The 26,466-nt window shown below is 49.7% G+C and overlaps 2 protein-coding genes across 2 annotated transcripts in view; one reads left to right on the plus strand and one right to left on the minus strand.

The window, feature by feature from the left end:
• The window catches only part of IGSF3 (immunoglobulin superfamily member 3), a 92,456-nt gene extending 75,394 nt beyond the window's left edge, over positions 1 to 17,062 (plus strand). Inside the window, exons 7-10 of the mRNA XM_058824549.1 lie at positions 6,324 to 6,734; positions 8,331 to 8,738; positions 12,664 to 13,101; positions 14,193 to 17,062. Of these exons, the coding sequence (XP_058680532.1) occupies positions 6,324 to 6,734; positions 8,331 to 8,738; positions 12,664 to 13,101; positions 14,193 to 14,443 (1,508 nt within the window). The 3' untranslated portion in view covers positions 14,444 to 17,062. The remainder of the gene's footprint in view (positions 1 to 6,323; positions 6,735 to 8,330; positions 8,739 to 12,663; positions 13,102 to 14,192) is intronic.
• Positions 17,063 to 17,361: 299 nt separating this feature from the next.
• Positions 17,362 to 26,278, minus strand: ADPRH (ADP-ribosylarginine hydrolase). Its single transcript, XM_058825434.1, has 4 exons — positions 25,968 to 26,278; positions 24,948 to 25,294; positions 19,543 to 19,903; positions 17,362 to 18,857 (listed from the first exon to the last, which is right to left on the minus strand). The coding sequence occupies exons 1-4, from the start codon at positions 26,276 to 26,278 to the stop codon at positions 18,470 to 18,472; spliced, it is 1,407 nt and encodes a 468-aa protein (XP_058681417.1). The 3' UTR covers positions 17,362 to 18,469.
• Positions 26,279 to 26,466: the final 188 nt, after the last annotated feature.

A 26,466-nucleotide genomic window follows, 5' to 3' on the forward strand; every position in this document is an offset into this window, starting at 1 on the left:
TTCCCAGCTTTTTCCATCCTTGCCTTTCCTGTATGTGCTGGCAGATGTATGGCTTCTGGGCTTCAAAAAGCCTTTCTGGGTCACACGTGCCTTCATTCCTCCCCAAGGCCCCACTTGGTTACCTGCTGGTTTGATAGCTGCTCCATAGCCTTGCCAGGCTGCTCCCTAGCCAAGCACATGTCCTTGTCACTGCCTGCAGTCTTCACATGCAGAGATGGACTTGACCTGCTCCCCCAGATGGGTCTGCGGTCTGACTGTGCTGCTTTTGGGGAGGGGCAGGGCATGGGGCCACTTGTAGGAACTTGGGGATGATCAGGCTTGGGGCTGGAGCTGGTGGGGGTGCGGATGAGCAAGGGGATCCAGGGCTTGAGGAGAGGCGCCTGTTCTGCTTTGCCACAGCACCCTTTGACACCATTTTGAGAGCATCAAACTCCACTCCCCAGGCTGCAGTGGCACAGTTTCCTTCAGTCCTGTGCCTGTGCTTGGGGCTGAGTGCTGGGCAGGGCTGTTGGACAGGTGATGGTCAGCATGGACGTGTGCAGCTACTTAAATACCCGGCTGGTCTTGCTGCAGCAGCAGCTGCTGTGAGCCTGGGGAGTGTCTGGGCTGCCTGCTGGGCTGTGGACTGCACAGCAACTTGCTGAACACGTTGAAATGCAGGTCACTTGGTGGTGAGAGTCACAGGCTCAGCTCTTTTGTCTGACCACAGGGGAGGGGGCTGAAGCTGAGCCTTCCTCAGGAAAGGGTTAACGCTGTCTTTCCTTCCCACAGAGCTGCTCTCCCAGTAATTCAATCATGTCAGCCTGTTTGCAGGCAATAATTCATTGTTATAGGAACACTACAGTAAAGTGACAAGTTAATAATGGCAGTAATAATGGCAGGCAAAGTCTAATGCTATTTCCCTTTCTGCTGCTCCTGTTGCAGGAGCAGCCTCCCATGTTGGCTAATGCAATTTGCAACCTCACTAATCCAGTTTCAGGAGGAATTGTGTTCAGTTAAAAGAGAATAGCCTGAGCTGGGAGCTGTGCTGCCATGTTCCTGCCTTCTCTGGGGAGGCTGCCCCAGTGCTGGAAGCCTTTGTCTTTACTTTGCTGTGATTTCTGTGCTGTGGTTAAGCTTAATGAGCACAGTCCTCCTAGGAGCATCTTGTTTTCTTCCCTTCTGCAAATGCCTTTCTTCTGATGCCTCCTCTCCAAAAGGACTTGCACATGTTTCCCTTTTGAAGGTTGGTTTGATTTCAGCTAACCTAATAAACGTGAGTCACCCGGCTCTCGCCATGCTGAATCAGTAGGCTGGCGTGTACTTGCTTGACTCTGTTCAGTCATTAAAGCAGGAGTCCTTGCAGTGTCTGGGGAGCTGGAGGAGCCTCCTCAGCCCTGCTTTGTGGAAGGGAGAAGAGCCGGCAGGGGTCTGAATGTCAGTACATGTCTAAGCCTGTGGCAGTAACCTGCACACTGGTCTCTTGAATCCCAGGCAAACATCCTCCTGGAGGAATTCAGGCTTTTCAGGCCCTAGTGAGGGACATTATGAAGCACCTCTAGGATGTGACCACAGGCTGAGGGGATGGCTGAGTTTGTGCCAAAGGCGTGGCCAGTGCCCTTCAGGGCTGTACACTGAGTGTACTGGGGAGAGACGGGCTCCTTGCAGAAGTCACCATGGGGCTGTGCTGCTGGAAAAGAATCTCTCCTGACTGGCCTGCTAAACCCACAGTATGGTGTTAATACCAGGGCTGGGCTCAGGCTGGGCTGGCCTCATTTCTGCTCCCCCTGCACACGCACCTCAGCACAGTGAAATCTCGGTGGAGGCTTTTAAAATTAGGGCATTTCCCCAGAAGACTTTTTGCAACATTTCACCAGTTCTTTCCAAGCAAAAGGGTTCTCTGGAGGAGCTCTCCCCAGCGAGCAGCAACCTCCAAAGTGGAACACTGCCTCCCTGCTGTGGTGCCAGGGCTTTCTGGGGACTCTCTGGGATGTGGTGGCCATCCTCCTGCGCCACAGCTGCTGTTCATGCAGAGCTGGCCCCTTCCTCAGTGGATGGCCCCCTCCTCCTTTGCTGCAGGGGCAGCATTCTGGGGTTTTGTGTGGAGCTGTTTTGAGGAAATGGTATCTTCATCTGCTTTTAAACATTGCCTTCCCAGGACTTGGTAATTGTGGCTCCCAGGTGGGAAGTAAACTCCTGCTGTTGTGTTTTCTTGCTGCCTACAAGGCAAAATGATGTAAGGTGTTTGAGAAGGAGCATCTTCTTATCACAGCATTTTTAGGTACAGGTTGCAAAGTGCTTTGCTAAAGGTAAGTGTTGTAACCCCAGCTGGATGATTAGGAAACAGAGGGGAGGGAGCCAAGAGGCAGCAAGTCAGCAGAAAAACCATGAATCACATCACTGTCTCTGTTCTCCTCCTCTGATGACTGCTCTCCCTGCCCCCAAATATTTGTATAATTGTGCTTACCACATGCTCAGCTTGAGGAGCCTGCTTGATGGTGTGGAGAAAACATCTACTACATATCAGCTTGTAGAGGATCTGGCTGTGTCACAGCTTGCTGTGGTTGTAAAGTGTGTCTGACCTGAGGTCCCAGCCAGAGGTGCAAGCTCTGAGGACCAGAAGCTGCCGCATCTTGAAATAATGATTAAAAAAAACTAAGAGGTTTCTAACCATGACTTGTTGCCAGTGTAAATTGAAAGCCTTAATAGCATATGTAGGGCCAATTACAGTACATTAAGGTACAATATCCTCTTTACTGGCACTCTCCAGGGAGCCAGGAGACATTGTGGCAACAAGGATTATGGTTTGCAGATGATATGCACGATAACTTCACCTAGACGCAGGCACCTGTTCCTCTCACAGAGCAGATGTTTGGGAGGCTGTTAAGAGAACATCAGCCTCTTGACAGCCAGCAGAAAATGCTGGGTAACTGTGTCTGTTCACACTGCTGTGCCCACCACCTCTGCTGCCTGGCATGGGGCTGGAGCAGCCCTGCCTCACCTAAACCCCAGCCCCTGGGGCACAGGGCTCAACTCGAGTTTGAAGGCCAAGCCCTTTCCTGGCTCTCTGCCCAGGCAAATCCTCAAGCCAGGAAAGGGAGTTTCCCCCTTGTGGGTAGGGTGAGGTTTCACTGGCTGGGTGCCTGGGGTGTCAGACTTCTTGCAACCTCACTGGTGCACCAGCAGCTACAACCATTTCCATGTCATGGCAACATCTCTAAACCTGACCTGGCAGGCTGCACGTGGCATGGAGAGGCTCAGTTTGCACTGGAATAGGCTTACCACCACTATGGGAAGGGATGGATGGACTCCCTGGTGTTGTATTGTGCTATTCTCATTACCCTGGACCACCAATTTCAATATTATCTAGTTTCTGCTTTTTAAATAATTTATCCCAAATGCAAAATGAGCTTTGTGGATTTGTTTGTGTACCTGTGAACAGTAGCTGATGGTCAGCCCCATGGCAGAGCAGAAGTGTGAGTTACCCCACAAAGCTTCCCATGTCTTAACCAGGATCTTTCCCCTGAGGGTGGGACTGCCCCAAGGTAATCCTGTGTGTCTCAGGATTTCCAGCTTAGCCTCTGGTCCATAAAAGCCCTGAATCACTCCTGTAGGATCTGCAAAAGGTAATGAAGAAGAGATGGGTGCCTGTGTACTATGCAGGAAGCAGCCCCAGGATGTGGAAGCATTTGGCATTCACAGAATTGGAAAAGACCGACAATGTCCTCTCTAATTCTGTGGGAGGGAAACAGAACCTGCACTTGCATCTTCTGGTGTGCCTCCCTCAGGAAAATAATTCATGTCTGATGAAAAGTGCATTGGCAGGGATGTCATTACATATCACTGATACCTCTAATCGAGAGCAAACTTTGTGCACAGTGTTATATGAACCTCTGCAAGAGTATAGTCTGGCAAAGAGAAGACCTGTGATTCCCTGCCAGGGCTTGCTGCTCCAGCTGGGAGCAGCTGTAGAAGCACTACCTCATCAATATCTTAGAGACTCAGTGCAAATGTGGGCAAATTCCTGACTGCTGGCTGCAGTGGCTGCCAAGGATGGCTTGGAAGGATGGGGGGGTATGTGTGAAATTTAAGATCTCATTTTTGCCAGAGTTAGTAAGATTGCTTCCCCATTACTCTCAAAAAGATTTCTTCCCAAAGGTTGCATGGGAGCAGGGAAAGCTGCTGAGGGGCCATCTGAGAGTCCTTGGATGACCTCAGGGGCCCATGCTGTTTGTACACAGTGACAATTACTGTGATTATGGTCTGGGAACAAGCCCTCGCTGCTTCAGTGGAATACATCTGTCATGTACAAGGTGGGTCTGTTGCCCCAAACACTAAGATTAGAATTATTCAGTGTCAGCCATCCTCATTTCATCTCCTGGAGGTGCCATGATGTGGGAAGAGCACTGTGAGGGAGGGGTGCTTGCCTCTCAGCAGCTCTGCTCTGTGTGTACCCTGGCTTTGTGTGTGTGTATGTGTTGATATTGAGCAACCCACCACACACTGTGTGTGTGTATATACTGCATTTTAATAGATATAGGGCTACTGACTTAACATACACAGTTGCTATAGTAACAAAGGTTTCCGTAGTAACGGTTGCAGAAAATATTCCAGTACCAATTAAAAATAAACTGTTTGGAAAGGGGGCTGGGGGAGAGAGGAAACTGCTGAGAACCACCTTCTCCTTTATTGGTTCATCTCCTAGGGACTTGGAAGATTGATTAATGCTCGAAATAACTGTTCTTGACAAATGGTGAGCCAAAAAGGTGGGATGAAGGGTGGGTGTGTAGCTAAAGCTGTTGTCCTGGAGTGAAACAAAGGGGAAGGAATGTGTCTGGGGTATGGCAGAAATGCAAGAGGGTGACACTGACTCTTTCCATTAGGTTGAAGTCCCTAGGGAGGAAAAACAAGGACATTTCCCCTCCTTTCCTTCCTCCAGTGTGTGCATGCCATACCACAGGCACCAGGCACTGAGTGTTTATTAGCATACTGATTAAAGCCAGGGGCAATGCAGGCTCCAGGGGAATGTCTGATGCGATCCAGGATGCCTATCTCAGATGTGATAGCGCAGAAAGCATTGCTGTGGTGGGAGTTCCTCCCATTTGAAGTTGTTTGTGCCCATCCTCTCCCTGGGCACTGTCACTCATCACTTGTGCCGACAGGCATCCGAGGCCCTGGTGCCCAAGGGAAGCTGGAAGCAAAGCATGATGCAAAGCAAGGAGCCCGTGCCTTGGTGAGAGAGAGAAGAAACATTGCTTCCTCACAAACACAGGATGTGTTTCCAGGGTGTGGATGGGCACAGGTCCCCTGGCAGCCTTCAGTTGTTTGTGCCTGTGGTGCCACGCTTTCGTCGTGCCACTTGTACCCAAGTTTTATTTAAGAGATTTGCAGCTCATCAGCAGCAAGGCAGCATTCCCCCTTTCAGAGGGGAACAGGGGTGTGTCTGGCTCGGTGGGAGCTCCCTTTCTCCCCTGTCTGTGGCTGGCAGGGACTCTAGGGCACACCGAGCACAAGTGTCACAGGAGGGCGCCTCGTGTCCTCCCTGCCAACAGGAGTGCCCTGGCTCAGGGCTGGGGTGACAGCACAGCATGAGCACACACTGCAGCAGAGGCTCTGTCTTGTGTTTGTACAGGGAGAGGGGAGTTGGGAATCTGTGTGTCTCTCCTTACAGGAACTAGAGCCAATGATTCTGCTGTATCATGCTCAACACCATGGGACTGCTTAGCTACAGTGTGGGAGGCAGGAGAGGTGATGGGCCTGTGGCTTGTCCTAGGCTGTGCAGTTTGTGGTGGACTTGGAGCCAGATCTCCTGGCTCCAGGGGGAGCAGAGCTTGCTCCCTGCTGATCCCTTCCAGTCTGGTGCTCTTTCTCCTTTTCCAGTTGTGCCTGCACTTCCTCCCCCGGCTATTGCGTGTCTGTGGGATGCATCTCACTGAGATGGCTGGCATGTGACAGCACTGGGGTCTCTTTTAATTTGCTTTCTCAGAAGTGGTTTTCTCTGGAACTGGTCAACAGCTCATTGCCCTGAGGTACAAGTGATATGATTTCACCATGAGAAAAACCACTGAGTTTGGGTGTAGTCATCTTACTAAGTCTGGTGCCTTAGACCACTATGAATTAAAAAGAGTCTTTTAAAGGTCAGACTGTGAAAAAGCAGCCTCTCTTGCTGAGGGACACAGTGGGAGGGTCCAGGAGTGGATAGGGGTTGAAAGAAGAGATTTGAGTAATGTCTTACAGTTATGTGGGATCCAAGCAAGAGAGCACTCTGGTCTACCCCAAATCTGGTGAATTACTTTCCTGTGTTAATGACCCACCTCTCTCCATGCTTCTCCATTCCCTTGCAGTGACCAAGCTGCAGGTGAGCAAGTCGAAGCGCAGCATCACCCTGGTGGAGAACCGGCCCATCCTCCTGAACTGCTCGGTGAAGTCCCAGACCAGCCCCGACTCGCACTTTGCCGTGCTGTGGTACGTGCACAAGCCCTCGGACGCTGACGGGAAGCTCATCCTGAAGACCACGCACAGCTCAGCCTTCGAGTACGGCACCTACGCGGAGGAGGAGGGGCTGCGGGGCCGGCTGCAGTTCGAGCGCTCCGCCTCGGGCGGGCTCTTCAGCCTGACGGTGCAGCGGGCCGAGGTGCGCGACAGCGGCAGCTACTACTGCCACGTGGAGGAGTGGCTGCTCAGCCCCAACCACGCCTGGTACAAGCTGGCGGAGGAGGTGTCGGGCCGCACCGAGGTCACCGTCAAGCAGCCAGGTGGGGACCTCTTGGTATTGGCTCCTGTGAGATTGCCACCCTGTCCTGGCATCCTCATGCCTGCATGTCCCTGCGTGGAAGGAAGGTTTTCCCTCCTTTGACTGGTTTTCCCTCCAACCTGAGCTGTTCAGTGTCCCCACATTAAGGTTGTCCATCTCCCATAGTCTACAGGGCCACTGCATCCAGCCAGGTTTCATTATCCTTGAGAGCATCATGTAGCAAGAGTGTTAGCTAGTGACTTACTGAGAGAGAACCCCTGTGTGTGTGACTGTCTGGGAAAGCAATTTTATTGTCTTGCATGCAGTTTAATTTTACTCTGTGCCTGGATCCTGGCAGGCACAGGGAGCCTTGTGTCTTTTCCCTTTGCAAATGAGATGGGAATAACGTTTAATGAGGTGGAGAGCTGGCTGCCAGGAAAGGAGAGATCTGCTCTGTGGGTGGTTTCTGAGCAGTGGATGACACTGATAAAGGTGAGCTGGTGGAGGAGCTAAATCTAGCCCCCACAAGCTGGGACAGAGGGGAGAGGCAGGGAGGCAGGAACTGTCCAGGGCATTGGTACTTCATGAGGAAGCCTGCCTTGTCCTTGCTCCAGCTGCCTGTGTCTGGAAGATAAAATCCCTCAGGCCAGATGGTTATTAGGGCTGGAGTAGGATAATTAGTGCATTTTCTCTGTCTGGGTTTGGCTGGCTAGACACAAGCTCTGTGGACAAGGGTGCGAGAGGGATGTTGGATATGGGCCCCAGTGCAGCTTTGCCTGGTCGCACACACAGGAAGCACAGCAGGGCATGGCTTGCTCCCAGTGCCAGCTCCTCATTTCTGTCTGCAGAGTCCCAAGATGGCTGAGGGGTGGTCAGGGACAGGGGGCTGTGACTGTCCCCTCATTTGCATCACCCAGCTCTCTCTGGGAAGTACAGTGCTTCTTGCTTGCTGCAGCAGCAGTACCAGGGAAGTCCAGGCTGGCCCTGGAAAGAATTGTGAGGGATTTGGGAGAGTTGGACACGTCATTTCGCATAAAAGCTGCTTCCAGTCACCCTCCCATGTATCAATGAAGTTGAGGAGCACAAACCAGGGATATTCCCGAGGCAGCAAAACACTGCGTGTGACTGTGCCCTCATGCCACTTCTTGTTTTGCAGCGGGGCTTCCCTGTAATCAGCTGTCTGTTCTCTACCTTGCTGGTTTTTTTCCTTTTTCCACGACAGGGGGCTTACTGCTTGGGGTGTGATGAGGCTACTGCCTCATTCTATGAGGAGAACAAGAAAAAAGTGAGGTGTGATCTCCCTTCATTAGGTCTTTGTGCACTTAAGACCTCCCAGGTCCTGGTGGGAGATGGTGGGTTTCCAATTCCCTGCACTAAATGGCTCATTGTTGGTGACTAGCCTGAGATTTTCAGAAGACACTAAAAAACACAAACCCTATTTTTTTCTCCTCCTCTAGTATTTTTTTTTGTCCTTTCTTTTCTCCATCATTTTTTCCTCTACTTCCTTATTTCTTCCATCACACCCCAGGATTGTGGCCATGCAGGAAAGGCTTGTGGGGTGACAAAGGGCCCTTGCAGCCCTTGGTCACATTGCGTTTCTAACGTGCTTTTCCCACAGATAACCGCCTGCAGGTCAGCCAGACGCACAAGAACCTGACGGTGCTGGAGAACGAGTGGGTGACCCTGGAGTGCCTGGTGAAGAACCGCAGCAGCCCCTCATCCCAGCTCGCGGTGGAGTGGTCCGTGCGGCGGCCGGGCCGCGCCGACAGGGAGGTGCTGGCCTGGCTGAGCCGGCAGAGCACGCTGCACTACGGGGAGCCGGCGGCGCTGGGTGACCTGCGGGGCCGGCTGCACCTGGAGAGCCCGGCCCCGGGCCTGTTCCTGCTCTCCATCCACAACTGCACCGTGCGCGACAGCGGCGCCTACGGCTGCCGCGTGGAGGAGTGGCTGCTCGACCCCAGCGAGCGCTGGTACAAGCGCGCAGAGCAGCTCTCCGGGATCAGCACCCTCACCGTCAGGCAGCCAGGTCAGTGAGGTCTGCGGCCATGAGCAGCCTTGTGCCCTTTGGGGCAGACACAAATCTGTCTGGCAGTGACAGTGGGATCAGCACCCTCACTGTCAGGCAGCCAGATCAGTGGGGTCTGGGGCCCTGAGCAGCCTTGTGCCCTCTGGGGGCACACACGAATCACCATTTGTCTGGCAGTGGGATCAGCACCCTCACCGTCAGGCAGCCAGGTCAGTGGGGTCTGGGGCTGTGAGCAGCCTTGTGCCTTCTAGGGCACACACACAAATTGCCATCTGTCTGTCAGTGACACTGGGTCCGGGCACAGGGCAGGACCACAGGACAGACCATGCTAATTCCTTTATCTCTGTCTTCTTGATTGCACTCTTTTTTGGAAAGAGTGTAGAGCAAGTTCTGCAAATACAACTAGATGGGCTTGGCATTTTATCATTTACTTTATTTTTCTTCAGCACTTTTGGCAGATTAAATAGGGTAAGCTCCTGATTTTGCACACATTTTGATTGAGAATAGGACGGAAGAAGCTACCTGTGCTTCCCAGGTGTGTGCCTCAGAGGCAAGGTCCTTTCATGAGAAGAGGGCAGTGGAAGGCACACTGCTGAGTCTTACTGAGCTTGCTGTCAACCAGCACCCCCAGTTCCTTTTCTGCAGGGCTGCTCTCTAGCTACTTCTCTCCTAGTTCTACTTGTACATGGTGTTACTTGGACCAGTCAGTTCAACTTGTTAAATTCCATTCCATTAATTAAAGTCCAGAGCTCCACTCTATCTAGATCACTTTGTCAGGCCTCTTACCCTTCAAGAGAATCAGCAGCACCTCCCAGTCTGGTATTGTTAGCAAATTTGCTAATGGTGCATTCAACTCCTGTATCCAGATCTTTGATAAATATATTGAGCAGCACTGGCCCTAAAACTGAACCTTGAGGAACAGCACTGGTGACCAGTTACCAGCCAGAAATAGCCCCATTCACTGTGTCCCTTTGAACTCTGCTCTCAGCCAGTTCTTCACCCAGTGCACCATGAACCCCCCATCCCACAGCTGGAATGGTGCTGTGAGGGACAATATGAAAAGCCTTACTGAAATTGAAAAACTGCATTCCCTTCATCCACTGACACAGCAGGTGAAACAAGAATATTAAATTATTTAACCAGACTTCTCTGTGAAGCCATGTTGGCTGTGTTGATGACTCCATGGTTCTTTGAATGTCTTTCAGTAGTACCCAGAATAATCTTCTCCATAGTTTTTCCAGGAATTGAGATCAGGCTAACAGGTCTGTAGTCTCCTGTGTCTTCCCTCATGTCTTTCTTGTAAATTGGAATATATACTGGCCAGCTTCCAGCCAAAAAGCACTTCCAGACTCCCAGGGCCCTTGGATATGTTCAGGAGGAGTTCTGCTCTAACACCTGATGAGTCCCATCAGGCCCCATGGACTTGTGGATGCTTGACTGACACAGCTGATCCCTCACAATTCCAGAGTCTGTGGATGGAAAAGTTATTGTTTCTGCACTCATGGTCCTCTGACTCATGGGACTGGGCAGCCCAAGGTCTATCAGTACTATGAAAGACTGAGGCAGAAAAACATTGAATGCCTCTGCTTTTTCTTCATCCCTATTAAATAGGTAACTGTCTTCAACAGGTATCAGTTCAACATTTTCTTCAGACATCTTGTTGCTATTAACAGCTTTTAAAAAGTGCTGACACAAGACTGACTAATTTCAACTTTAACTGAGCTTTGACATTTGTCTCTTCTCCCTGCATATGAGAACTACAGCTGTGTAATCTTCCTGCAGAGCCTCGTTTCCAGACATCATACAATTTCTTCCTCCTCCTGAGCTCCACAAGGAGTTGCTGTTCAGCCAACGTTGCTTGACTTAGGACTCAGTGGAGCTGCCTGCTCCTGTGCTCCCAAAAGGTGGTTCTTAAGACTGACCAGCACTGATGGACTCCTAAACCCTTAAAAGCAGATTCCCAGAGTACTCTGCTAAGTTTTGCCTGTTTTAGCAACAGATAAGATGCAAAGGCAGTTTACCTTGGAAAATACCAATTCCCTAGTTTTTGAGACATATGACTCAAGATTAAATGCCTATCTTAAAGGCCGTAGGACAAATAACAGTACAGTGCTCCTTCTCTGAGTACTTTCCAGCTTCTAAAGCAACCACTCTGCATGTTCTGCAGTGCTTCATGGCTGCCCATTCCAGCAAGATGTCAGCCTTTTAGCTGTGCAGCAGAGCTGGCAAAAGCATGAGGTTCTGGAAAGATTTTAGTGGTCATTCCTGGCAGAGATTTGTACTGTGGAGGAGGAGCAGGGGACAGCAGAGCTCTTATCAGCCACATCTTTGCTCGGGAACTTTTGCTGGCCAAAGTGGCTTGAGCAGCCAGACCTCCCCAGGCAATCCCTGTGCCGTGCTGGGTTGTCAGTACAGCTCTCCATCCAGTGTGGTAATTGCCAGCCCTGATGGAGGGGATAATGAACAGCAGGAAAAATCTCTGAGGCTCCTCTTGAATTGCAGAAGAATGTGGAGTGGGAAGAAGAGAGGGAGTTGGGAGTTCACTAATTGAAGATTTTTTTTTTCTAGAAGTGCTTTGTTGTTGTTTGTTTTTGTTTCATAGCAGTCAGTACTTAACAAAATGACTAACTGTGCTTGTGACTCATGTCTCATTAGTGAGGATCTCCAGCCTCATTTGTCAGGGCTATAATCATCAGCAAGGGGGGGGAAAAAACCTCTCAGCACCTTCAGACATCAATTCTCCTCTTTCTGTTTAACCCGCTAAAGGTGAGGGAGGCTTTGTGTTAGTTTTGACAAGCCATTTCCTTCCCTTCCTCCTTTTTGCATTCGTAGTCCCCAAAATTTCATGACTTAACTCATTCCTGTTTCTGCTCAGGAGTCTTCTTTGGGAAGGTGTGAACTGCAAATACTCATATTGCTTATGGCCTGAAGAGCTCGGGCCTTAATTGAGGTTTTCCTCACAGGACCATTTAAATAGTGTTGGGCAGGTGCTGTCATGAGAAGCCCACTGGGCACAGCAGCTCTGTGGCTGATGAGAGCTGAGGGACAGCAGCTCCCTCCTGAGAGACACCCAGGGTCTGCACAAGGGAGGGCTTGCCCAGCTCTCCTCACTGGAGAAGAAAGTGCCTCTCTCTTTGGTGAGTTATCGACTTGCCCTTCCTGCTCAGCTCAGCTTTGGAAAAGGCTTTTTAATCTTTAAATGGAAGCTTAGATCCAGACTGATTGTCATCCCTGGAGTATGTGCTCCCTGGCAAGATGACTAAACCAAATGTTAATTGCTCTTGAAGTCAGCCTTTAATCAACTCATCGTGGGTTCTGGCCACTGTGTCTCAGTTAGGTAAAAACATCTCTTTAGCCTTGCAACAAGCACTAGAGGAAAAAAAAGAGGAAGACTTTAGGAGCATCCTTGCTGCATCAGTGTTGAGACCATCTCTGTGGAGGAACCTCTTACCTAAGGACTTTCCAAGCTGCTGGAAAAGGTCTTCTCTTCTGTCATAATGATTTTCAAGTCCTTTGAGCACTCTCAGAGAAATAAAAAGCAGGAAGTGCAATGTTCTGTGCAGCAGTGTCTGGGGAGGAATAGCACATGCACCAAACCTTGGTATCCCGACACATTGCATGTCTGGATGAGCTGCCCAGCTTTCTCCTCTCATCCCTTAGCTGGGGTGAGGGTGGGCAGGGGTAGGAGGGTGCTTTCAGCCAGCACCTGTTTGACCCTGTGCCAGATGGTGAATGGTGAGGTGAGGATGCTGTGCCTGCAGGGTTGGCCTCAGCGGTCCCTGTGAGTCTTGGCAGGCTGCATCAAGATTGGGGTTTTGCTTGGATTGTTCCCAGCACCAGAGTCATGACAGTTTGTGTTGAGATAGAGTGGTTTTGATGATATCTCAGCACTCACCTCTTGATTTTTGTCATCTTGTCATCTCAGATCCCACCCTGCAGGTGGACACAGCCACGGCCAACCTCACGGTGCAGGAGAAGGAGTCCTTCCCTCTGGACTGCAGCATCCTGTCCCGCTCCAGCCCCGAGTCCCACTTTGCAGTGACGTGGTACAGCCTGCGGGCCAAGGAGGCAGGCGACCACGCGGAGCAGGGGGAGGAGGAAGAGGAGGAGGAGGAGAGGGAAGCGGTGCTGAGTGTGGGCCCTGATGCCATCTTCAGCCCCGAGGCTGGCCGCTGGGAGGGCCGCCTGCGCTTCCAGAGGCTCTCGGCGGTGCTTTTCCGGCTGACGGTGCTGCAGGCCGGCGCTGCCGACACCGGCAACTACTCGTGCCGAGTGGAGGAGTGGCTGGCGCATCCCAACGGCGTCTGGTACCGGCTGGCCCAGGAGGAGTCGGGGATGGTGGCTGTGCACGTGCAGGATGCAGGTGAGAACTGCTGGTGACTGTCTGGGGCCGTGGCCCTGGCATCCCCTGCATCCCCTGTTCGACCAAGATGAAAAGACCAAGGAGTGAGTGGGACTGACGCACGTCTGTGGTGCTGGTACTTCTCCAGTCAGCTCAAGGGTTCATAAGATACTATAAAATCTCCACCAGGGAGGACTGTGATATTTTTGGGGTTTTTAGGATGAAGGAGGAATTGAGAGTTTGACTCTGTTTTTTTAGGAGGTTAATTTATTATTGCATTCTATTCTATTAAAGAACGTTATACTAAAATTATATTAAAGAATAGAGAAAGGATACTTACAGAAGGTTATAAAGAATAATTATGAAAATTCGTGATTGTTTTTGACACAGTTGGATGGTGATTGGTCATTAAGTTGACCAAATTAAACTATTTGGTCATTATAGTTTGATGACCAAACTGGGGCAACTGTGGTGCTGGTACTTTTCCAATCAGTTCAAGGGTTTATAAGATACTGTAAAATCTCCACCAGGGAGGACTGTGGTATTTTTGGGATTTTTAGGACGAAGGAGGAATTGAGAATTTGACTCTATGTTTTTAGAAGGATGTTATTCTATTCTATTCTATTCAAGAATGTTATACTAAAATTATATTAAAGAATAGACAAAGGATACCTATAGAAGGCTATAAAGAATGATTATGAAAATTCGTCATTGTTTTTAGAGTTTTGACGCAGTTGGATGATGATTGGTCATTAAGTTAAAACAATTTACATGAAACCAATTAAACAACTGCTTGTTGGATAAATAATTAGATAATTATTATTTTCATTTTTTTCTGAAGCTTCTCAGCTTCCCAAAAAAAATCCTAAACAAAAAAAAATTCCAAAAAGTATAACAGTAACCGAGGACTATCACTCATTAAACTCCTGGGGGGATAAAGCTGAAACATGCCCCGTTAGAACTTTGTGTTCCAACACTGTTATTTTTCCCAGAGCTCCACCTCCTGCTTTACATGGAATAATGAGCATCTGGTTGTCTATGTTTCTGAGGAAGTTTGCATGCCCTGATTAGAGAGAAACCATGAAATGTGACCAGCCTGTGTCTCTTTCCAGGCTCCACGCTGCAGTCTGTCATCTGCTCCAATGACGCCCTCTTCTACTTTGTGTTCTTCTACCCCTTCCCCATCTTTGGCATCTTGATCATCACTATCCTCCTGGTGCGGTTCAAGAGCCGAAACTCCAGCAAGAACTCGGAGGGCAAGAATGGGGTTCCCTTGCTGTGGATCAAAGAGCCTCACCTCAACTACTCTCCCACTTGCCTAGAGCCACCAGTCCTCAGCATCCACCCGGGAACCATGGACTAAAGAGGCAGAGACACCTGTAGGGACGCACAGAGGGAGAGAAGTAGAGATACACCGGGAGCCCTGAGGAGCACAGTGGGGTTTGTTGTTCTTGTTGCATTTGTTTCAGTCTCTGTGCTCCGACACAGTGGCTGAGCTCTGCGCAGCCACCAGGAGCAGGAAGGTCCAAGGCTTCTTCCAGCACCTGTGGGAACATACCCCCTCACCCCAATGGACAGAGGCACTTGCTGTACATAGCAGATGTTCCTCTCGGACTAATTTGACTCACATCAGTTGCTGTCTTTTGGGCTGTTGCTTTTTTATCATTTATTTTTTGGTCACTCAAAGAACTGTAGACTTTCCCTGCCCTCCACACAGTGTGGAGTTCCCAGGGGGTATTTGGTCCTAGGATGATCTCTTTGGAACTAAACGTATATGTTTTCCAAAACAGACTGTTTTTCCTTCTCAGACTCAGTGCCACAGTGAAGAAGATCTTTTCCCAAGGTGCACTGAGCTAACTCCTCCCTCTTCCAAAACAGACAAAGCCAGGTCTGTCCCCAGAGGGGTTAACTGGGCTGTCTGTCAAGAGGTTAATTTCAAAGACTGGCTGTAGCCTCAGCATCTTCTTGCCTCCACCTTACTCCTTTTCTCAGGAGGGAGCAATTCACTTTTTGGGAGTGTTCCCAGGTCTTGGAGAGACTGAATATTGAGCGTGCTTGCAGTCAGGACAAAAGCAGTTGAGTTTGTCTCATGGAACTGAAGGGGGGAAAGGAAGGACACCTGAAAGTCCTGACTGTGTTGTAGCAAAGAGGGTCCTTGTATGGCCTCACCAGAGTCATGCTCCTCCCTGGTGTCCATGCTGCCACCTCAGATGAGGCAGATCTCCTCTGTGCCCCAGTCATTTGGGAATGGGAGGCTTAATCCAGTCTCTGAAGGCTTCAACATGACCAAAGTAAAGACTCTAGGAAGGAGGAAAGGAGAAGCTCAACGGGTCACCTTCACAGTCCCTGGATGGTTCAGCCAAGGAGCCCAAGTAGCAAACATGCCACGTAGTGGGGACGTGCAGTTAACCACCATGTGTCACGAGTTTTCCTGTGGCTGCACTGCTCTCCAGGGTGAACCTGGACAAAGCAAGGGGCCTGCAGCCCATCAGCACCCTGTGATGTGAAGAGAAATCTTCCCCCTGTGTATATGTGCATCTGCCATTTGTTTCTGAGACTTTAGGAAGAGAATCCATTTCTCCATAAACTCCCCCTCCTGGCAATGTCACCTGCTCTTGTAAGAGTCGCTGTGGCAGGAAATGCTGTTCTTTCTGTGAAAGATATGCTCTTGTGAACCAAACCAGGGCTCTGACCACGTGGGGCACCTGACCCCCTGCACCCCTAATGCCAAGAACCCCTGCCCTGTCCTGTGGAGGAACTGCCTCCTCCCCTGTAAGCGTTCCGTCTGGCGGAAGAAAATGTTTGCCAAAAATGGCCTTTTGTTGTCTTCCTTGATGTCTTCCTGGCAAATCCGGCCATTTCTTTTTTCGCAGCATGGCTGAAGCCAAGCGGGGGCGGATGGGTGCAGCCACAAGAGCCCCCTGCCTCACGTGTGAGAGGTGCCATACCCACAGCCCTTGTCCTCTCCGGAGGGTCGGACTGCTCTTTGGGAGCAGAGGGGACCTCAGCAGATGCTCTGTAGCACTAAGTCAGTAAGACCCTGATGCCTTGATATTTCAGAGGTGGTGAAGCTTCAGGTAGGAGATCTGCACTGTGAAGCCTTGCTCCTGTCTAGGAGAGGTGACCCACGTGGCTGCAGATCATCCTGTGCTAAGGTGTTTGAAGTTGGCCACCTCTGCATCTCCACCAGAACAGGACCGGTTTCTTCTGCTGCTGGGAAGCCCCAGTTTCACTCACCCTCTGTGAAGTCTGCCTCCTGGAGAAGTAACTGCTTCCTGGCCCCAGCATATGCATACAATCACATTCCTATATCTGTACGTATCGCACACCCGCACACTTGTCTTCCCTTTCTGGCTAAGACGTCTGCAAAGAGAGGAGTGGGATGAGAAGTGAATGGAAATGAAGAATTGAGGTGCAAACAGCTGCAGCTGCAAGCCAGTGGCTATTGTTTCCTGACTGTTCTATCTCCTGTATGTACTGCTCCTGGGCAGGAACCACGACTCACTTCAGCTTTAAGGAAGAAGAGAGAATGAAGTCAGTGGGAGCCGTTCTGTCCTGGGAGAGCTCTGCTCTGCTCCTGAGCCACGCTCCTCCTCGCCAGCCTGTCTGCCCCAGAGCACGGCTCTCCTGGAGGCCTGCCACACAGCCCAGCCTTTCCTGGCAAGTGGCTCCCACAGTGGTCCCTGAATGTACCTTGCTGGTGACATTGCTCCATTGCTCTGGCAGTGTGTTGCCCAGTCTCAAACTTCTCTCAGTTTTTATAAGGCAGCCTCTTCCTGTAATCACTTTTGACACAAAGCTTTTCAAAGCACTCTCTCTGCAGTAACTGTCTGTAATGAACCCAAGAAGAAAGAGAGAGACCCTATCCATGCATGATGTGGAAAAATGTTTGGGATTTTTAAAAAAAGAAAAAAGTGAAAAAAAACCCAACAAAAACTTTGTACTATGTTGCACTAAAACATGTTTTATACAACACACCCGAGAGCTGTAGTAAACTGTGTTGAAATTGTGAATCCTATTGCTGCTGGTTTTTGTCAGATCTGGGCTTTTATTATTCCTTTATGTACACTCAGAACATAAAGGTGTGCTGAGGCCCTGCTCCTGGGAACCCTCTTCCTCTGCTCCTACTCCTTGATGCAGTAACTTCTCCCCCTACCACTGGTAGCACATCTCCTCTCTGCTGCAGCTGGAGCTTGCAGATACCTGGCACCTCTGATTTCATACCCCATCCAACCCTCAGCCCATGCCATAATAGAATAGAATATTTAACAGAGGTCTGTCAGGACTTTTTATTGAACACACTCATTTTGAAATTGTTCTGAAAACAGTAGAAGTACTTTGCTGTGTCATAGTCTGGATTTGAAGAAAAACCTTATTTTCATAGAATTATGCATAGCAAATGTTAAGCAAATTACTTTTAGTAACCTTGATGAAAGCAGAATATAGTTCACTACAGAAGCTGATGAAGCTGAGGTACAATGCAACCTATTTAATTCTCCTTACCCACTTTGCCTTAAGTAAGGATTTGGTCAGGAGTCCTGAATTCTCCCATATTCACTGAAATAGGCAAGTAGCATGATGCATTGTACGTGTATTGCAGGAGTGGTGTAGAATTGGGTTTAAGGTTGGGTTTGGGGGTTTTTTCCACATTCATTTGAAACAAAAAACATCCTCTGCTAAAATAATTTTATAAAAAAGCTCTGTTGCCCCCAGACACAATCGGCTGCTTTTGCCTGATGCTGGTTTGGGGGGTTTCAGTGGGGTTTGCTGCCTGTCCTGCTGCTGCAGCAGGCCCAGCAAGGCTGCTGTGGGTGCTCCTGCTCCCCTTGAGGACCACACGATGTGCAGCCACCCTGCAGCACAGGAGGGATGTCTGGGGCACCACTGTGTGTTCCCATCAAACCACCAGCCCCAAACTAGCACCGATGTGGCCTCCCCACTGAAGCCAGCACACGAATTAGTACGAATCCCAGGATGTCTTTAATAATATAGTATGGGTGGAAGGGGATTTTGTCACAGTCTGAGGGGATGCCTAGTGGGTTATTTGAGCCTGTTTCATGGAGGAAGGTGAGATGGACGAGTGTGGGGCCTACGATGACAAATGAGAGGAGGAAATGAAGGGCAAAGAATCGAGGTAGTGTGGGGTTATCGACAGAGAACCCACCTGAGATTCATTTGACTGGTGTTTGTCCAATGTAGGGGATAGCTGAGAATAGGTTTGTGATTACAGTAGCCCCTCAGAATGACATTTGATCTCATGGTAGAGAAGAGGCAAGTGTGGCTCTGGCTTACATTCTCAAGATTTAATCTGGCAGCTTTGCAAACCAAGCGAGAGAGCACGGGACAGCTGCTGAGTAAGTGTGCCTGTGGTGTGGCTGCCATCTCCTGCCTACAGTATGCTGTACAAGTCCCTGGCCACCTTCTCCAGGCGCTCCTTGTACTCCAGGTGGGCGTAGAGGTTGGGGGGAACGCCCTTGAAGGCGTGGATGACGCCCCACCAGCTGGCGGCGATGGCAGCCGTGGAGTCGCTGTCCCCGCCGTGGAAGAAGGCGCGGTGAGCCAGCTCCGTCCAGGAGTCCCCTGCGCCCAGCAGGGCGTCGTAGGCGATCATGGGCGCGTCGTGCCCGCTGCTGCCGCCCCAGCCGCTGTAGCTGAGCGAGGTGTAGAACGAGTCTCTCTCTTCCACGCCGTACTTGGCCGGGAATTTGGGTGATGAGACCCCGTCCGAGATGCCTCTCTCCTCCAGGTATTTTTTCCACTTGTCTTCAAAGTAATACCTGCCAAACACGAGGGGATGGAGCGGCTGTAAGTTGTCCCAGGGCAGCAGCACACAGCTGAGGACCGCGCAGGCGCCAGCAGAAAACGCACCACGTCACCAGCCCGGAGCAAGGGCTCAGCAAAATGGCAGGCGGCCCCCATTTGTCAAAACTAGGAGCATGATTTACGGTAAGAGGCACAAGGACAAGTTTCAGTGAGTTAAGATTTCCCCTCCCTCCAGTCACATGGGAGTAGGCAGCCCAGCACCTGCAGGATTCAAAGGCTCAGAGTGAGAACTGAGTCATCCTCCCAAATTCAGAGCAGATCTACCTCTGTGTGCCCCTGCACACAGAGGTGCAGTGAATATGCAGATTTGGTTATAACTTTCAAAGTGAGCTCAGCCCTAAGCTTGATGCTGTTCCCCAGCCCCGCTTGCCATCTTTCATAAGACCACAGTTGCATGAGATGACAAGTCTACCTACTTCATACTGGATCCAAAAAATGGTCACTAGTACCTGACCCAAACACAATCCGCCTTTTTTTTCGCCTCCCAAGTTAAGGTACTCTGGATTAATTTGATACTGTGCCAGGTGTGGGCCCCCCTAGGAGTCTGCCATAATGTGATTACTGAAACCTAAGTATGAGCAGAGCTCGCCCTGTGGTACAAGGCCTTTAAGAAATGGCAGTGCAGGGAATGCAGCTCACCATTGCTCCATGTTCTCCTTCACATAGAAGCCGGATTCCTGCACGTAGGCTTTTGCCCGTGGCAGCACCTCCACGAGCCCCTTCCCCCAGGCCACGGGGGGCACGCCGTTCACCGCGTAAGCCGTGAAGAGGGCTGAGGCCAGGGCCCCCAGGTAGCCGGTGGGGTGGTGGTGGGTCATGCGGCCGCTCTCGATGCTGACCCGGATCAGCGTGTCCAGCTGGGCGGGCCGGTAGAAGCGCAGCCCGATGCACATGGCGCGCATGGCGGCCCCGCAGCCCCCTGCCCGCGGGCTGAACGGGATCCGCCAGCCGTCGGGCTGCCCCGGAGCCAGCTTCCTGGTGCTTTCCATAGACATGGCACCTGGAGACAGAGCCCGAGGGAAGGGGGAAACACAAACATCAGCAGGAGGCAGCTTGGGAACAGGGGAAGACAGGCAGGGCACCGGGGAAGAAAGCATCGCTCTGTGTAAGGGATTTGAGCTTCCTTTTAAAACTGTAAGTTGTCTGCTCACATGCATATCCTGCCTTAAACTGCTGGAGCAACCTATGTCCTCCCCAGCAGACCTGATAATTTTTGTTTATGAAAGCAATTAAAAGGTCTAGGGGGTAGGAAACACCTCACTGCTCATTTTCTGACATGGCTTATATTTACATTTTGTGTTATCCAAAAAAGCCATATATACTAATAGATATATACGCACATACCTAGATATCTCTTTCTCTGTAAACAGAAAGGTTTGTAGGATCTCTGACACAAGGCCAGTCTAGGTAACTGTTTTTTCACAGGACTTGGAAAGGCAGAGACCCCACAAGCTCCTCATTTGCCTCAGTAATAGAAAATGTACTGGTAGAAAATGTTTTCCATCTCTCCCTTGCTGTACTTTAAGTCCGACAGGAAGCCTTGAGTGTAGCACCTGTCTCACCTCAACACGGTCTGCATGATTGGCTCTACTGTACTCCTCTTTCAAAAGCTTAGGAGCAGCTGTATTAGGTGGGACCAAAGGTTTGTCCAGCTCACTAGTTCATCTCCAAACACTGCCACTAAAGGGTAACTACAGAAAGACTGTAAGAAATGTGGCAAGCCCACCTCCATCTCCTTCATATTTCTATTTACTTTTTAAAGAAATGACTCTGTTTCTTCCAGTGCTGCTTCTTCAGACTAACACTTGTTAGTCCAACACATTCATAGGACAAAGAAAACACACCCAAATTTCAAAGCCCAGCCAGTTTCCCCAGCCAAGACAGTGAAATGTTTTGAGAGCCAAGCCCAAATGCTTGTATGTAAAGAAGAAATAGGTTTGGAACACTGAATTATCTTTGATTCTCTTCTACCTTGCTTTTTTTCCTCCTAGTCTTCTCTTCTGGCCCAACTGTAAATACTTCTTTTCCAGAAGGAAGGTAAATCAAGGCAGGTTTTGAGCAGCTTCATTTAAGTTTTAATGTGCTGGACAGTGGCAAAGGTGAGCTCAACAGAGTAACCCCAGTGTGCTGAGTCCTCTCTCAGACACACAGGATAACAGCAGCAGCTGGCTGTTATCACACCCCCAAAACTAGACTTTGTTCCCTCACTGGGATGGGTAGCTGATGAACTTGCAGGTGCTCTGTTACTTTGGAAGTCAAACTAAATAGAATAGAGTAGCAAGGAAGAAGCCTGGTCAAGCAAATTCGCCTCACTTTGGTGCAACTCAGTCACCATGATCTGTGACCTTGCTCATCACAGCCAGGTACTGCACTGAGTCCCCTGCAGGGCTCTGGGCTTCTGCACTTCCATGTACATGTTTGGCAGTAGGGTTTAGTCTATGGCATAGTCTAGCTTGTTTTACCTGCATTTACAGCCCCTCTGTAACTGAAATATCTCCAAATCCAAGCACAGCTTTAAGACTGGCTTCTGGACATATGCTAAAAATAACTAAGGGCTGGTCACTGTCAGGAATAATGTCATGTGCTGGGCCAAGTGTCTTTAGCTATACTGGGACCAGTCACAACCAGCCTCTAACTGAAGTGTCTGTGAGTTTGCTTTTAGGATGTGTCAGTGTGGGAACATGTCCAAGCCTCTAAATTTCATGTACTTTACTAATTCAGTGCTGGCTGCTGTGTATCAAAATTGTTAAGAGGAATAGCAGCATAATTTCTAACTTCATGATGACTAACAGAAAATTGAGACATTTTTCTGAAAATCTCACCTTACCAAGCATTGAATCCAGTGACCTGTAACAGGACATTAAAATGAACCTGTCAAACAAAGCCACATTTTTAAAAAGCTGTGCCAACTACTCTATTTGTCAATTCTCGTAAAAGAGAACTTCTTCCAGGAAAGCCAGGGGGAAGGGAGAGAGCACAGGGACTAAGGAAGTTTAAAATCAAAATCTGCATAACAAAAGTAAAGATTACTCTTGCTGAAACTTTGAGAAAATAATTTCTTCAAGACCTGTCTGGGCAGGCTGAGACCACACACCTCAGTGCTTGATAAAAAGTGAGATTGTTCTTGCACTAATTGTAGCTAAAATAAAAGGGAAGATGACGAGGCTTTAAATGGAAAGAAAGACTGGTTATTTTGCAATACAATTTGCTTGCAGCTTTATGCCTGTGCATATTATTTTAGGAAATGACTACTGATAACTTGCAAGTGGAAAAAATTGTGTAAACCAGTGTATGACCAAACCAGTGTATACCAAACCAGTGTATGAGAGCTAAGACTTACAATTTATGAAGTATTACAAGTAGTATCCCTCACACTTTTAAACAGTTAAAATATTAAAACATTGGAAAGTCAATTTAGGAAGACTTAAGATGGAATCACATCAGGTCTCTTTTTTTTAAAAATAGGTTTTAAAAAAACTGCTGTGGGGAGTTTTTGAATTAGCAAATTGTTTTGGAAATCCTTTACGTCCAGGTTAGAAATCCTTTGCACTAACAAGAGGAAATTAAAAGTAACCTAAGCATGGTACTGGTCTAAGGAAAAAAGAAATACAAGGAAAAAGTAGTGTGTGAATTAGGGCAACCTGAAAAAGTTTCAAGAACAGCTGGACTCAATTTTTGGGATAGGACCAAGACTCTCCAGGTAACAGTTGTTTGGGATTGATCAGTACACATAAAAAAAGGTGAGTTAAAGAAACCACACAGTGGTAAATGATTCCAAAGGGAGAGGACTAGGACCAGTTTTGAAGCAGAAGGTTTCCTGAAGAAGTGCTTTAGTTGTACCATGAAAAAAGAAGTATGTCTGTGCTTGTGTTGCTTAATTCACTGGCTTTGTCATCTGCAAGGAACAATGAATGTGGGGCTGTGGCACATCACAAATAGCAGCAGTGGGTGTAGGGATTACCTTGTTGAATTACTACCCCAGAGTTCTCTCCTGGGGCTGTGTCCCTGAGGGACCCTGCTGTGGCTGTCCTGTGACTCAGAACGTTGTGGGAATCCCTTTGTTACTGCAGCTTTGGGTTTTCAGGTCTGGACTGCCTCATGTGAGCCAACAATGTGACTTTCCCCCACTGTTCTAAGGAAATCTCTTCTGTGTTGGGCAAAAGTTCCAACAGCAACTGTCCATTCTCAGCCTTCAGAGCTGCAATTCCCTGGTGAGTACTTAGGCCAGAAGAGCTCCACCCTGGGTTATGTTCTCAGTTAAAATCCATTTATTCTCAACTGCCAAAAGAAGTTATTGGCATGCAGCTTTTATCATTAGGACTTATCAATATGCCATGGAGAATCCAGACAGCTTTTCAGGGTATGGATTATGTGTTCCCTTCAGTGGGAATTAAACTGCCAAGGATCAGGATTTAAACTCTCAGAGCTGAATGCCTTTCATACCTGCAGCAGGAGCAATTCTGATTGCAAAATTTTTAATTGTCTTTGGATCCACTAAACAATGTGCATTTCTTTTTTTTACCTAGATAATCTGACCTGACCTTGTCACTCCTCTTAATGTCCATAGCAAGTTTGCTTTCAAATCATCACTTCCAGGAAAAGGAATTCTTTTGGGCATATTGCAGCTCAGTTTAGTCACAGAAGGAATGCAGTAGGTGTGATATTATCCCTAGATATTATTTACTAATATTTAAATTTTAGGTTCTTCTCCTTTTCATCTTAGATCCTTCCAGGTGCTGTCTCACTGGCAGCTGTGGTTAATCCATCTTGGCTGAGGGAACTAAACCATGCTGCTTCACCACAACTGCCATGAATCTCTTGAAAGTTTCATCTGCCACCTTCAGCTGTCCTGACAAGCATCATTACCTCTTCCTAAATATTTTATTAATTAGGCCACTCGAGCAACTGGGAATGTGGGTGTTAAAAAAAAGACTGATAATTTAGTTCTTTACACAAGAACAGGAGCCCACTGTGGAAAGGTAAGCAGAATAAATTCCTGTTCAGGTTTGCAGCCTGGTTTATTTTGGAAATGCACAGCTCCCATACACTATGCTCAGTGGCAAGATTTGGCCTTTCCCATGTTTAATGTCAAGACAGAACACTCTTGACGTACTCTGGCCACTCCAAATAAGCACATCTCAGCATACATACAATTTCAATGTATAAACTTTGCACAGGACTGCTGAATTTGAGTGTTTCCTGGATACTTCGTGCCTCCTGTGCTGGTCAAATTAGAGGCCCAGCCTAAGCAGCTCCAATGTAAATGTAATCCAAGCATCCAGAAGAGCCTGGGCCACCAGCACAGAGACAGATGGAATCCTCAGGGAAGAGCTGGGTCAGGAGGGCAGGAACTACAGGGATATGTTGTACATGTCTTGGCTACTGTAGCCTGTCAAGGCGCCCTTCCTGAATACTGCCAGGCCCACTGCTTGTGACACAAACTCAGCACCAATGTGCCTATGCAGAGAAGAGATGATGGAAGTACAGGGTTCAGAAAAGAACATTGGCCTCACTGACCTGGTGCACAAATCAGGCATGCAGAGCTAGCCACAAGCAGGCTTTGGGTTCAATAAGTGTAATTATTCCAAGCAAGGATCTTTATGCCCTTAAATATATTTTACATGTAATTTGTTGTGTTTATGATGAGAAGTTCTGTATTAATTCTGTGGGGTGCATCTCAGGGTGTGCATTACAGTAGCTGAATGTGAATTTTTTAGCCACTGAATGTAGGAATCCCAAGTTCAAAAGCTATCACCCTTCTCGAGGTCAAGCTCAAACACACCCATGTTTTGTAAATGTGAACAAAACAGCATCTTTTCCATCTAGTTCAGAGAAGCCCAAACCACTTCAGCTTGCCTTATTCTGTTCTCTTTAGCTCATCCTGAAACAGGTACTGAGTGTGGAACACTTTTCCTTTATGTGAAATACAGTAAACACACTAAAGAGCCAAAAGCAGAGCCGGGGCCAGCCCCAGCTCCGAGCTGCAGGAGAGACATGAGCAACAACAGCACAGCTCTACCCCGACAGCAGGATGGAGGGGTTACCTGGAGCTCTGCCCTCCATGTCATTCATGCACTCCTTGTAGTTCTTTGCAAGCAGAGTGTAGAGATGTGGTAACGTTGGGTTTTTCCCAGCTGCCACCAGAGCTTCGGCCGTGGCCAAGTGCATCACGGTGTCATCGCTGACTATCCAGCCCTGGAGGCTGAGGTTGGCCAGCCCCCCCATGTCTGCCAGCTCCTTGTGGATGACTGGGCCACTCTTCTGGAACTCCCATCTCCCGTTGTAATATGCCACTGTGTCACCAACTGCACTCAGCACCATGGATGCCACATAGTTTTCCACTCCTTTAGGACACATTTTTTGTCCCACAGCTACTCCACTGTAGAAGACACTATGAGAAAGAAAAAGAAGGAGAATGAGAATGAAATCTTTCCCAGTTCAGTATGGGCTTTTCCTGCTAAGCTCCAGCAGGCTGGATACCCTGTCTGTGACACGAGTCTCACTCAGAGGATGTATTTCTTCACAGCACATGGACCCTGTGCACCTACCATGGGTGGGTGTGTGGCAGCTCCTGGGCAGCCCAGCCCTGTACCAGGGGCACCTGGAGATGCTGAGATGCTGGCAGGATAACACTGCATATCCTACCCAGCTCAAAGGCTAAAAACCCAGGGCAGGGCTGCAGGATATGTGACCACAACCATGTTCTCCACCTTTCTGAGTGCATGAGCAAGCTCACTTCAGCACCCAGTGGCTCCTGTACCCTGGAGTAAGGCGAGGCTGACCCTCGGGGGTACAGAAGTGAGGGGTAAGGCTTGGCAGGGCCAGGCCATGGCAGTGACACCTGTCCCTGCTCCTCGGGCAGGCTACAACAGCGGCTGCTCACACAGGCAGCGCCCCCACCCCGCAGGTACTTCAGCCATGAAATGCCAACCACGCCCTCCCCCAGAAACCCTCCGCAGCTCAGGCCTCGCTTCTCCTTTTCGCTGCTCAGAAGCAGAAGCGGCGAACGCCGGCGGCCCCGCCTCAGCCGGGCCCCGGGCCGCTCCCGACCCGCGGCTACTCACACAGCGAGCCCGCCGATCGCCGCCAGCCCGGCCAGCATTCCCGCCGCTCCCAGCACGCTCCGAGCAGCGCACGGGAACCCGCCCCGCTCCATGGGGCGCGGCTCGGCCTCCGCGGCCCTGGGCGCGGCCTGCTGAACCCGGCCCGGGCCGCCCCGCTCAGCCCGGCCATCCGCGGCCGCCCGGGGCGCTGTCACCGGGCACGGCTCCTCCTCGGCAGCGGGGCCGGGCCCTCCCTGCCAGCCCCCCGGGCTCTCCTCGGCGCCCCCGCCGGACTCCGTTCGGCGCCAGCGGACGGACTGGTTGGCATTCATTTTCGGGGCTGCCCTCAGGGGAGCCAGGTTGAGCCCTCGGACTCGAAAGTGAAACAGGGGCAAGGCAACGAACTGTTTCTTTTTTTTAAAAAAGCGCTGATAGCATTTCCCGTGGACGAACAGGCACTCCCTCCTCCTGGCTGAGCAGCCCCTTCCTGATACTGGCTGGATCCCCCTCTGTGTCTGCT

Source organism: Ammospiza caudacuta, chromosome 2 (assembly GCF_027887145.1).
Source record: "Ammospiza caudacuta isolate bAmmCau1 chromosome 2, bAmmCau1.pri, whole genome shotgun sequence".
NCBI classification, from domain to species: Eukaryota; Metazoa; Chordata; class Aves; order Passeriformes; family Passerellidae; genus Ammospiza; species Ammospiza caudacuta.